The 13,673-nt window shown below is 32.6% G+C and overlaps 1 protein-coding gene across 2 annotated transcripts in view; it reads right to left on the reverse strand.

Annotated features, from left to right (window-relative positions):
- Window positions 1-812: 812 nt before the first annotated feature.
- LOC115883797 (peptidoglycan-recognition protein LC-like) overlaps window positions 813-13,673 on the reverse strand; it is a 43,201-nt gene continuing 30,340 nt past the window's right edge. Inside the window, exons 3-6 of one of the 2 annotated variants that reach the window (XM_030902201.1) lie at window positions 8,055-8,234; window positions 7,440-7,620; window positions 2,776-2,901; window positions 813-2,690 (exon numbers count right to left, since the gene is read on the reverse strand). In XM_030902201.1, coding sequence (XP_030758061.1) covers window positions 2,465-2,690; window positions 2,776-2,901; window positions 7,440-7,620; window positions 8,055-8,234 — 713 coding nt within the window. In that variant the 3' untranslated portion in view covers window positions 813-2,464. The remainder of the gene's footprint in view (window positions 2,691-2,775; window positions 2,902-7,439; window positions 7,621-8,054; window positions 8,235-13,673) is intronic. The other variant, XM_030902202.1, reaches the window with a different exon arrangement.

Raw genomic sequence — 13,673 nt, forward strand, 5'->3', positions numbered from 1 at the left:
TATACATAAATAAAATTATTGATTTTTAAAATATTATTCACAAACTAGAGAGAGGGAAATCAGGCGACGACCAGAGAGGATAGTTGTTAGATAATAGCATCTAGACTACCATTCGAGACGTATTGATATCATTTTGGTTCTTGAGTTCTGTGACAAAGAATGTTATTAAAGGTAAAGTAAATGTAACTAAATCATATTATTATGTTTTCTTGTTGTAATTCTGTTTTAAAGCTTTTCCTTATTCATTTGATCTGACAAAGACAATATATAACATGTGTATGCATTTAATGGAATCTATTTATGCTGTAAATAATTTCAGTTTAAAAGTAATCTAAATAAAATCGTTAGGATAATATCTCATCTTTTACCTGTTGCTTTGAAATAGCAGCTGATTCAGATTATACAGCAAGATTTAAATAATCACCATTTCTAAAAAGCTGGGATGGTTAGGTTAGGCAACAGAGCGCTAAAAGCAAAAAATCAGTCGACAGCACAGAAAGTTGACAGAAGCGATGTTGACAGCGCCTCCACAGAAGAGTAACAGGGTTGTGTCGAACGATCACAGGGTTGGCGACTAGGGAACGTAAAATTACGCGTCAAATAAACTATCCGGTCTGAACGAGTGGGAATCCGGTGATGATAGGCCAGACATCATATATTATATATAAAAAAGACATGTAACGAACTAAAAACGTTACAAATTAAATAAAGTAATACTTATTTTATATTTCAGTACTACTCTACTCTGTGATGATATTAAAATATTGCTTATATGACAAATATATATTTATTATACAAGTAACTAAGAGTTATTACACACAGATATAAAATATAGATATACAATATCTATTGAACATGAATACAAGGTATATTTTTAATATTAGTTTTATTAAAAGTTTTGTTGATTATGTTGAATTCGGTATACAAATATAAAGTTTCTTGTCTCATCATTAAGGGACTTACTACGTATTTCATCATACCTTATACAATGAAAATTAATATATACATAATATACAAATAATCACTTATTTTAAATTCATATAAAATGGACTTGAATATAACACAATTGAATATAACACAAGGTTAATTATATTGAGAGTCTTATATCTAAATACAAATCTGAGATTTTCAAAGTATCAACATATTTATTGTAAAATTTATAAGTTACAATTACACAGTTTAGAAATTTAAAATTTTATTTATGTGTTTTGTAGTAATTTTTATCAGATAAGTTCTCCAATAATAATATTTTTCTTATATTTTATTGTCATAAGTTCTAAAAAATGACACAACTTCGTACAGAGGAGCTATAAACTGTGGGATTTATATAAAGTCCAATTTACAATTTTCCATTTTTTTTTAATTAATTAATTATTTAAATAAAATAATTTATTAATTTTGATTAATAAAATTGCGTTGATGTCATCGAGGAGATCAAAATAGACAAAATATCAAGATACAACTCTTAATCGGCATTAAATGGCCTACTTTTACTAATAAGAGTAAAAAGTCAGTGGCGCACGTGTCTTTTTTAGAAAAATATTCCAGTGATAACACATATGCACGTCCCTGGTGAATCTATTGACACTTTTTTTAGCATTAAAATATGTAGTATTAACATGCATAGTAAGCTGAAAATTGCATTGGAATCGCTAAAAGCACTTGGAAGAAAATTATAATAAATATAAACAAGAACACTTTTAACCTCCTGTAGCGACGAAACAAAGCAGAATAGGACCCATGTTGATAGGAAAAATAAATCTTAGTTTTTTTGATAAGGTACATAATTTAAGTTTTGAGTCGAGACTAATAATATTAATGCTTATTTATATGAAATGTACAGGGCGAATCAACAATAAAGTTGATAATGTCATTTATTTTGAGACTTACGGAAAAAAAGTTAAATAGAATAGTTTTAGTAAACGTGAACGTTAGATAAGGTATATTAAAATACATAAATTTTAAAATTATTTTTGAGTTATACTAAGCGCTTCAAAAAAGTGTTATTACAACACCTTCAGAGCGAAAGCTAAGTACCTACTCACTAATATGTTGTTTTTGAAATTTAAAGTAATTTTGTTATTAATATAAATGTACATAGTTTTTATTAAGTTTTGTTGTATTAATAATAAATATTTTACTGAAAAATTAAGTAAAAAGGTAAAACAGTTAAAGAAAAAAGAACAAATGAGCTTCGTAGAGACAATTTAAACTAAATGATACAGAGTGTTGAAAATACACTTTAATATTTCGTGTTAATCGTAAATTAAGTAATCTTAATTTAGAACACTTATTTTAATCTTTGACATTTTCCTACATTATACAATGACACAAATAGATACTATATCATCTTTTTCTAGTAGGTTTTAGAAAATCTTGCAACTTTTATTGAGTATATCATAAACTTCACTATTGTTGACACACCCTGTAAATTAAAGAAACCGTTTTTTTTTAAATATTAAATTTAAGCTACTCCAGAGAAATGTGACCAAGTTTTTAACTCCTCGTACAATTCAGTACCCGATTCCTCAGTCAGTTTCTTGTCGATCAGCAGTTTGTAGTTCTCTTTCAAATGCTTATCTTCTAAGGCCATTTTGATCAGTTTTTTACATATCACAGTTTGAATCTCGGTTGGTTTCGTGTTGGTAAAAGTTCCGATAAACGCAATTCCAAAACTTTTACTGTTGTACCTGAAATTAAAGAGATTTTTAAAAAACTTTTTAAAAGTTACAATTTTAAGCTTGTTAAGTTAATCAAGCTATATGTTATACTTACTCGACAGAATGACCACCCTCATAATTCCAGCCTCTGCCTTCGTATATAGCTCCATCTCCACCGACTAGAAAATTGTATGCAATATCGCTCAAGCCTTTACTCTCAATGTCAAATGTTTGTAGGAATCTAAAATTAAAAACATGATTAAAATGAAACATCTGTCGCATCAAGTAAACGAATTGGCCGATAAAAAAGTTTTATGTTGGTAGTCATGGTAAACGTTGGTTGTCATCAGATTTTTTGTCATCAGATTTTTCTTTGTAAATCTGATACTATACATATATATATTTCGTATGGCGTATTAAGAGTACACATGATATCAAGAAATTAATACAATAATACAAACAATTCAAAGATCAACAATCAGATGTGTAAGAGACATATCACAATGTTACAGTAAAAACGAACAACTATAAATTTACACTACAAGATTTAGCTCTGCGATCCATTCTATAGCATCCAGGTCAGCCTCATGAAGACGATTTAAAGAGAACTGCGCCTTTGTTAATGGGCACTCTGTTGCGATATGAAAAGGTGTATGTTCAGAATGTCCGCAATCGCAGTTAGGGCTGTCGGTTAGTCCCCATTTGTGTGTCCAGAAGCGGGTTCTGCCATGGTTAGTTCTGAACCGATTGAGTGTTGTCCACGTTTTTCTTGGCAAATTGAATCCGGGAGGGCAGAGTACTGGGTCAGTTATCAAGTGATGAAGGTCAGGATTATTTTGTGACCATTCATCTCGCCAGCAGTCTTCAACCCGAAAGTTGGAGTTTAGTAGCTGCTGCCCTAATACCCATGGCGGTTTTCTGGATTTCAGGCGATTCAAGAAATTTTCGCAATCATCATGGATGGGCAGATGAACATTGCTGGTGCACTTTTCCCACTCTCTGACTAGGGCCGCCTGTCTTCTCAGATGAGGGGGAGTAATGTTTGATAATACAGGGAGCCACTGGATCGGAGTGCTTCTGATAGTGCCCGTTATAATTCTCATCGCGTTGTTAAGACGAGTGTCAATGAGATGAGTATGATTGCTATTTATCCAGACAGGGCAGCAATATTCTGCCACTGAATATGTGAGGGCCATTGCAGTTGTTTTAAGTACCCTGGCGTTTGCTCCCCAGCTGCTAGCTGCGATCTTGTGCAGTATATTATTTCTAGTATTTATTTTTGCAGCCGTCTTGGCGAGGTGTGGCTTGAACGTGAGAGACCGATCCAATGTGACTCCTAAGTATTTTGGGTGAGAGTTGTATTTTACCAGCTGATCCCCAAATTTGACTTGCGGTATATACTTGGCTTGTAAGTTGCGAAGATGAAAGCACGAAACCTCAGTCTTAGCAATGTTTGGGCGAAGCCTCCACTTACGAAAGTAGTCATTTAACCTCTGCAAGTCATGTGATATAAGTCATGATATTTTCGCCTCTAGTGAAATCAGTTGTTTGGCAGGAAAGTGCAATGTCATCTGCGTATATAAATTTTTTGGAGACTGTAGCAGGGAGGTCGGCGGTATAGATATTAAAAAGAACAGGGGCAAGTACAGAGCCTTGCGGGAGACCATTCAATGCACTTGGATATTTCTGTTCGAGAGCATGTTGTTTATTAAATTGGCCAGCTTTTTGCAAGGGAAGATTTTAATGAACTTATGACCTGATACCATTCCATCTCTCCAGACCGTATCATAAGCCAAAGTCAGGTCGACGAAAACTGTGACAGTTTTGAGACGGGCTTGGAAAGCCTTCTCGATATGCGTAGTGAGCGAGAGGACTTGGTCGCAACAGCTCCTGTTTTTTCTAAAGCCAGCTTGTTCGATGGGGATATGCTCATTTACTCGCTCTGAAATACGATTAAGGATTAACCTTTCGAGTATTTTATAGCACACACTCAGCAGCGCGTTGGGCCTATAGTCAGCGGCTAGCTTTCCTGTTTTACCCGGTTTCAATAAGGCCACGATCTTAGTCTTCCTGAAGGCTTTAGGTAAATTCCCGGATTCTAATATATCATTGAAGAATTTAATCCACTTGACTGTAGCAGGGCCGCAGTGCATAACGAATTCAGTATGGGATGGGAATATCCCATCCCATACTTATTTGTCATTTTCAATTTAATAATTTTTTCAAATCTGACATTTGCAATTTTCAATCTTATTCTGAATGTTCTATGAGAAGTTTGAAAATAAACTTGCGTTTTGTTTAGTTAATTTTTTTTACAATAAATCCACTAAATAGGCGGAATCAGCAATTTATCTCGTCTCTACTCAATTATTTTGAACAGAAGAGATAGATATTCGCGTTTTAACAAGACACTAATGTTTTTTCATAATTTTTACATTAAAACCATGCTTTTGCTTTTGGCCAATAAACCTATGAAATGTCTTTATGATTTATGTAGTCTTTATGATTTATGTAATGTCATTGTTATTGAAAACTCATATTATTATTGTCTATTGGGCAGGTACTCTAGCAGAAATGGCTTTAAGTCCAGAAGATGTATCCGCTATAGTTGCTTTAATTGAAGATGACAGGGATCAAAATTACGTCGCTAACAGATTTACGCACGAAGTGCACTTGCTTCTTTGGAACAAGATCGTATGCTAGACGTTCAGGAACCTTCGTATTATCAACTTTACCAAACTGAATTGCACCAGGGAACCTTCGTATTATCAACTTTACCAAACTGAATTGCACCTAAAGCCGGGTCTCCACCAAAGCAACATATGTCGAAGATATTGTCATCAACTTTTGTTACTATTTTCATAAATATTGTCGAGAAATGTAGATCGTACCTACCAAAGAAATATTGTTGCTCGACTTCATTTTTCGACTAAAGAGCGAAAGTTTATTTAGTGTTTTCATAGGAACGACGAGGATGTAATTATAATCTCAGCCGCATTCCTTATTATTTCGCGAAATGAGCGTCGTCAAGCCAGACGGCAACGTCGTTTTTGGATACGTCCTAGCCTCCGGAAGAGAAATTTATATATTGATAGTGACTTGCTCACTGATCTTTGTACAGATGACTTAAATCCGCTCCATATTGAAAGAATAAGCAGTGAATTAATGCTCCAAATGATTGGTCCCAGGATTTGTAAAATGGACACAAATTATCGAGATGCAATTCCTGTTCAGGAGCGTCTTGCTATTACGCTTAGATTTTTGGCTTCTGGGGATTCATATACTAGCCTTGGTTATCTTTTCAAATGTGGAAAGCAGACGATTTCAAAAATAATACCAGAAGTATGTGATGCACTAATAGCTGAACTGAAGGAAAATCTAAAGGTAAGTATTCATAACACAAAAATAAGACCAAAGTAAAAAAATAAAAAAATATACCCGATAAAGTGATAGGAGTACTACTGATAGGAGTTCATTCGGTGGAGACGTCTTTCGACATGTTTGTAAACATTGTCGTCGACACGATTTTTCTTTGATGTACCGCTACTCAAGCGAAACATGAAACAAAGTCGGCGACTTAAATTTGCGACATAAAATGTCGACGACTTTATTGAATTTTCGGCAACATTATCGACAACACTAGTTGCTTTGGTGGAGACCTGGCTTAAGGAAAGTACCTGTAAGTGCGGCGTTACACGCTCCGTTTTTGCGGCATCCCGTTTTGCAGGATGCCGCAGAAACGGATCGTGGCCTCCAATTATACGATCCTGCAAAAACGGATTGCGGGACCTTCGTGCAGCTACTACGCACATTTTGATATTGTGTGGCAGAGGCGAAGGAACTATGTCCCTTTCAAAATTAAACATTGTTTTATTACTGAAGCTAAAAAATTTATTACGAGAGCCGAAATGCCGTAAAACCTGGGTTCATCCTTTTAATTCCGAGCGCGAAAGAAGACGAAGATTTGAATATTTTATTCTAAAATTCGAAAGGACAATGATAAATTCTTTGGCTATTATCGGATGTCTCAAAAATCTTTTGATGTATTGTTTGAAATATTGAGACCCAGCATCACGAAACAAAACACGACAATGAGGATTCACCCATGCCCTTTGTCGTGCATCTTTGTTGGAATATTCAGGGTTTGATTTGTCCCAAGGGGCAGGTAGCCCACGAATTAGCTCGATAAATTGGTCCGTATCAAACATATTTTGCTTTTCGCGATCAAAGCGGCATACCGCAGAAACGTACCGTGCTACAGTTTACATTCAACTGACTGTGTCGTCACCAAGGTTCCCGCATCCCGCAATCCTGCATTGCGGCAGCATGTCGCCGCACATCCCGCAAAAACGGATGGTGTTACATCTGCCACGCCATCTCATGCGATATTGCCATACCGCAAAACGGGACCCGCAGTGCGGGACCTGCAAAAACGGACCGTGTAACGCCGCACTAAGTGAAAGTACTGTAAGAGGAAGATTAAACAAATCAAATCTTATACCAAGAAGATCTGCTTCGAGACCAGAACTTACTAGGTCTGTTGACTAGGACCAAAAGCAAAAAAAAAAATTATTAAAAAATTATAGTGTCGTCAAAGTAAAAAAGTGCACTAGAGTTTAAATGAGAAAACATGTGTTGTGAAACATCATTTTTTTTTTAATAACCTGAGCATCATTTGATTATTTTAATAAAACAGGAAAATACGACGAATAATAATCATGAATACTTATTTCTATAACGATAATTTTCCCTCCAACAATTTGTTCTAAATTTACTTACCTAACTCTAAATACACACTGGGCATGGGAGGAGCAGTTCTCTGTTTTTGTCTGATACATAACTATATTTGGCACAGGTTTAGCGAGTTTGTTAATTGCTCTAGTTGGTGGTTGTGCTACCCATTCTTGTCTAGAAGTAATCCGTACTTTGGCATTGTTTTTTTCGCTTTCAGCCGTGATATCTATAAAAGAAAATTAAAGATTTTCATCTTTTTATATTAAAGATAATGATTATTTTTATTATTGATATTTCGAGAAAAATGCGTTCTCTGTAAAAAAATTTGCTTGTTCTAAAATGTTTAATCCCGTTTATACTTTCCCAAATTTCCATACCGTTTAAGGGAAAATAAAAAAAAATATGAAGATATAGTTAAATTTTTTGAACTTTTTATTATTGAAATTTTGAGAAAAATGCATTCTTCATTAAATTTTTTTTTAGATCTGAAATAATTAATTCCGTTCATATTTTTCCAAATTTCCATACCGTTTTAGAGAAAATTAAAAACACATGAAAATACAGTTGAATTTTTTCCAAACTCTAACATTGGTTATTTGAGTAGCGTTTAGTTAAGTTTTAACAATAAAAAATATTAAGAGGTATTGCAGGTCTTATTACCAGGATCATATGATACAGGTTGTATAATACTCGGCTCTTCATAATACGCAGCCGCTTTACCTGAAGAAGTTCTTAAAACCAAAATAGTCGTCAGACCAACAAGGAGTAGTGCCATAACTGCAACTAAAACCAACATCTCCCAGGGCTTCCTCTGTGATATGCTCTGACATAGACGAAAACCTGAAAAAATAAATTTGGTATACATATTTCATATTTTTCATTTTTTAGGAATCGTCTAGCTACAGATACTCGTATATGAGAAGAGAATGAAGGTAACGTAGCTATGAGAAGATATAAGGAGGGCACATATAACATATCCCAGTTGTTAAAAAATTTCAAAAATCGCACCAGCAATTAAAAAAGGTGATCCTGAAAGTGTGAATAATTATGGACCTACACTTTTAATACTAGCACTTAAAAAAAATTCAATATTAACTGAAACATCAGTTAGCACATTACTTTGTATCTAATAACTTGTTAATAGGGAATCAGTTTGGGTATCGCAAGGAAAAATCTACAACAATGGCTTGCATTCATTTGAAGGAAGATAATATAATCGAGGGTTTTGAGAGCGGTCTTGTTGGTTCGGTCTTCTGTGACCTCACCTAGGTCTTTGATTGTTTTAACCACAACATACTTTTGCAGAAAGTGTCATATTATGGAGTAAATAATTTGAGTTTGCAATTATTGGCTGATTATCTTATAAACCGATATCAACTATATAACATTGGCCCATAGGGGGTTCCGAAAGACTCATTATTAGTGCCCTTATTGTTTTTAATTTACATTAACGATTTACCCGTGGCTACATTTGAGAATAATATGATTTTGGTTGGCAACTATACTCTGTTTTTTTCTCAGGTAAGATTTCGATAGACCATGACAGAAGAAAAGCAAATGACGTCCCATACCAATCTATTTATTTTACTAAAAAAACTTTTTAATATTTTTTAAGTTAACTATGGATGGGTTTAAATATAAATCCGTCATACGTCGTCTCTTGTCGTTTTTAACCAGTTTTATTGGTTTAATTCAAAAATGATAGAACATATTTTAATTTTATTGGTTTGACGGAACGATGAACGACAAACGGACGCCGATGCGTATGAACTCGCCTTTAGATTTTTGAGGCTTGTCAAAGTCTTGCCAAAATCACACGATAGGTAAATAATATGGTAAATAATGGATTTTAGTACTGCACAATATTAATGGCAAAAAGGTACTGGTTTAAAGAGATTAAGATTAAAGTTAATAATTAACATTCAACCTCTAAGGCATAAAATTTGGTAAGTGTTATTATTAATAAACTAGTTTGTTTTATTTATTCCTGTAGAATATTATAAATTTGTATTTCTACATAAGATATCCTATTGATAAATATAATAATAAATGCGGAAAGTTTCTTGAAGCTTGAAAGTAAGAAATAGTTCTTATTTATATTTTTTTCGTATGTGGTGTTTTGTTCTTGCGTTTGTTTTGTATTAACACATACCGTTTTTTAAATAAAATAACTCGACTACATTATTTCAGTTTTATACAGTTTTTTTCACGATATTTTGAAGTAATCACTTACTAGTCAAATTTTAAATATATTAATTTCCTGCTATGCGTTCCTGTTGTACCAACTTTTTTGCTTTCCAGTTGTACCAACAATTTCTTTGTAAAAAAAAACTACTTTGAAATTAAAATGACAAACACATCTATCACTGTCAAGGATCTCGTCGTTGGACAGACTGTACTATCGTATGTGTTTGGCAGCATGGAAGACTCGTGAAGAACTTCAAACTAATTTTGAATCGATTTTACTAAATGATCAGCAACTTTTGATAGCCCTGTATAAATTTAAGGAACTAATACCATTTTTCAGTAAAGTTTATTTCTCTATCTTTAAACTCAGCATAAGAATTAATTCTGAAAAGTAATGTACAGGGTGTTAATAATCTATTCTATTGTAGCATGCAAATTTAAATACCTTTAAATATTTCAAAAACCAAAGATTTTAAACATATCTAACCCTTATAATAAATACCTTTTTTTGGGCCGAAGAATCCAAAAATGAAATAAAATACCGGGTGTTTTATAAGAAAAAATATAACTTTGGTATGGATCTTAGTTCTGAAACACCCTGTATATTTCAAAATAATTTTTGAATCGTGCATATTTTCTCCCAAATATACCCATAAAATATTTTGTTTCTACATCTTTCCGTTTTCGTATAATCAACCGAGGCGAATGAATAAACGTATTATTTAATTAAGTCAAAAATGGAATTAGCAGGATAATCCTTTTCACAGACTATATGCTTTTTTTTAAATAAGCGATTAATATAAATCCATTAAATGAAAATAAATATATTATGATATAGACTTTATCTGTAACAGAGTTATAATACATTTATTAGACTCGGCTTTACCACAACTAAACCAAAACCAAAATAGCAAGTTTTTTTATCAAGAAATTAAATTAACGAACAAACAAATTAACAATTTTGTTGTTTTTTTTTAGAATAAGTCGTTTATAAATGCTGGCTTTCATAATTTTATTATCTTCTATTCAATTATTGATATAGCAGTAAAATCGAGTAGACCATTTTAATTCTAATTGTGTCTTTTTCTTATCATTTGCGCTTTGTTTTGGTTTGGTTAGACACATATGTCGATGTCGTCATTATTCCATCACTTAAAAAATATAGGCACACAGTTATAGATAACACAATTAAAGACACGCGTAGAAAAGATATCACACAGTAATTAATTATTTTACCAACAAATAAGAAAGAATACGATACACTTATTTATAAATAGTAGAGATGAGCAAAACTGCGATTCTCCAATCGCAATTGAAACTGCGATTGCGAATTTTAAAGCGACTGGTAAACTGCGATATTATTGCGATTTTTAATATTAAAATATTGTATTAGACATTCTATACAGAGTGTCAATTTCTATCGAATAAATCAAAAGTTGTAGTTATTTTCGGTGAAACAGGAAGTGATCGAAACAAAATGAATACGTCAATCAATCCTAATTTATGTCATATGCTTACATACCAAATCTCTTTTTTTTTCAGGAAAAATAAAAAAGTTATAGAGGCAAATCACTCTTAAAAAACACCCGGTATATTATTGATCTTGGCCCTAGAAAATAAAATCTTCTTTATAAATAAATAAAATCAGAGAAAACATTCAATCGCAGTTTACTATAAAATGCTTCAATGGACCACAAACTTACATTCGCAACAAAATCGCAAATCGCAACTCCTAAATATTCAAACTCGCAGATAGAAGGTTATCACGGTCCTAGTTTAGCAAAATCACAATCAAAAACAAAATCGCAAATCGCAGCAAAATCGCAACTATAGTAATATTGGTTGCCTAAATCGCAAATAGAAAAATTCGCAGTCGCAGTTTTCTATGAGAGCCAATCGCAGCTTGCGACTGCGATTTTAGAATCGCTGTGCTTGAATCGCAGTTTGCGATTTGTTGCTCATCTCTAATTAATAGTAAATCTAGAATAATTATAATTATGCAGTATCCGTCCGATTGTCTGGACATTATATTATTATTAGATTTATTGAAGTGAAACTTCTTTACGCGGGATGGCAGTGAAAATTCAAGGCCGTGACATGACACCATCACTAGTTTTTTTGTTTACAAAATTATAAGTTATTACCAATGACTAAAGAATATAAGGACATGTAACGCCCCTATACGGACTGCAGCAGAATTTGTGACCTTAAAGACCTTTCTTTTGGTGCAAACAATGAGTCATCATTTGGTCACCAGCGACAATTTTAACGATTTTTAATAGTTTGTGTGTAGTAAACTTTGTATAAACTTTATATCAATGGTGATTAGTTGTTCAGCTTTCAAGTGTAAAAGCAGTAGCGATAAGAAAGAGCAAGGAGTTACATACGTTTCATAGGTAAATAAACAGTCCACTCCAACTTTTTAGCGTTTTCTTATTGAATTCGATAATTATTCTTTAATTTCAATTAACATCTATATGTACTAGATATGTGCTATACGTCGATACTAGTTTTGTACCATTTGTTAAAATTTTAATACGTTTTTTTCGTAATTAATTAGGATGACAGACCATAGGCGTAGTTAAAACAATTATCAAAAAATATAAATATTGCTTCAAACAGCTACGTTAAGAAAAATAAGTGCCACGGCACTGTTTGGTGACATCGGCACAATTTGCTCTCGGGTGTTATTTGTCCTTGGATTCTTTAAATATCCTAATAATATAAAAGTACAATTAAAGAGAGAACGTCTGAGATTCATATCTATCTAGACATTTTACCTAAATTTCCAATGTATCCACTAGAAGTAACTATAAACAGTCTAGTACGCATTAATAATTACCTCATTATCTCGTAACAAAATTATATTAGATAATTTTTTTTCACAGAAATACGTCTGGGAACAAAAGAATCGTTTTTTAAACGATAATTAATTTAATAAAAAAAAATCTCAAGATTCATAAGTAATTCAAAGCTGATTATAAACTTTCACATAATTTTTTACTATTCCCGTTTAACGATATATACGAAATAAAAATAACAATGCAAAAGATAAAGTTTGTTCAACTTTTAAGAAACTATGTATGACGATTAATGTCTATTGTTGAGGTTAATAGAGTTTGCCAACAGAATTACCAATTTTATTATTTTACGTTGTAATGACAATATTAATCATAAAAGCACTCTGTTGCGTCTATAAGTCGCAATTCGCAACTAATATAAAACCGCGAATATTTGCAAAACCGTTAAAAATTTATGTACACAATTCTGCATCTAAAAGAAATATTATATACAGGGTGCGGCATTTAAAAAAATATAACGTTATAAATACTGTAATGTTGGCCACGCCATAAAAAATACCCTGTATCAGATAATCAGAGTTTTCCTTCACGGATTCATTTTGTTATCCTTATTTAGGAAAATATAAGTAAGTATTAATAACGTTAACTTCACTACGAGTTTTTGCCATTTTTCGGCATTCAATAGGCCGCCCTGTATACCAAGTGTTTCTTGAAGGAGGCTCACTTCAATATATACCTATTATATACAGGGTGTGTCAAAAAACATGTGCCATCTCTCGTGGGCGGGGAGATTCCTCACGTAAAAATAAGATTTATTTTTCATATCAACATAGGTTCGATTCTGCTTTGTTTCCTAGCTACAGGGTGTTAAAGGTCTAATAGTTTTTCGATTTATTATAATTTTCTTCCAAGTACTTTTAGCGATTTGAATGAAATTTTGAGGGTAAAAGTTACTGTAAGTGCTACAATATTATAATGCTAAAAAAGTGTCGATAAAGTCATCAGGAATGTTCATTTGGGTTATCACTGGAATATTTTTCAAAAAAAAAAAACATGTGCGCCACTGACTTTTTTTCTTTTGATATCAAAATTGAGTAGGCCGTTTAATTCCAATTAAAAGTGATCTCTTTTTTTATTTGGACACTTTAACAACACTGTATAAACTAATTTCAAGTCCGGCTCTGGTTTTTATATTATTTAACTTCATTATATTCATCGTAGTTCTTCCTCGAGTTATTTTTGCCTTCCACTTTGGTAATTTAAGAATATATTTACCGTGACGTTACGTATA

This window comes from Sitophilus oryzae, unplaced genomic scaffold, assembly GCF_002938485.1.
Source record: "Sitophilus oryzae breed Bouriz unplaced genomic scaffold, Soryzae_2.0 scaffold_1984_pilon_pilon, whole genome shotgun sequence".
NCBI lineage: Eukaryota > Metazoa > Arthropoda > Insecta > Coleoptera > Curculionidae > Sitophilus > Sitophilus oryzae.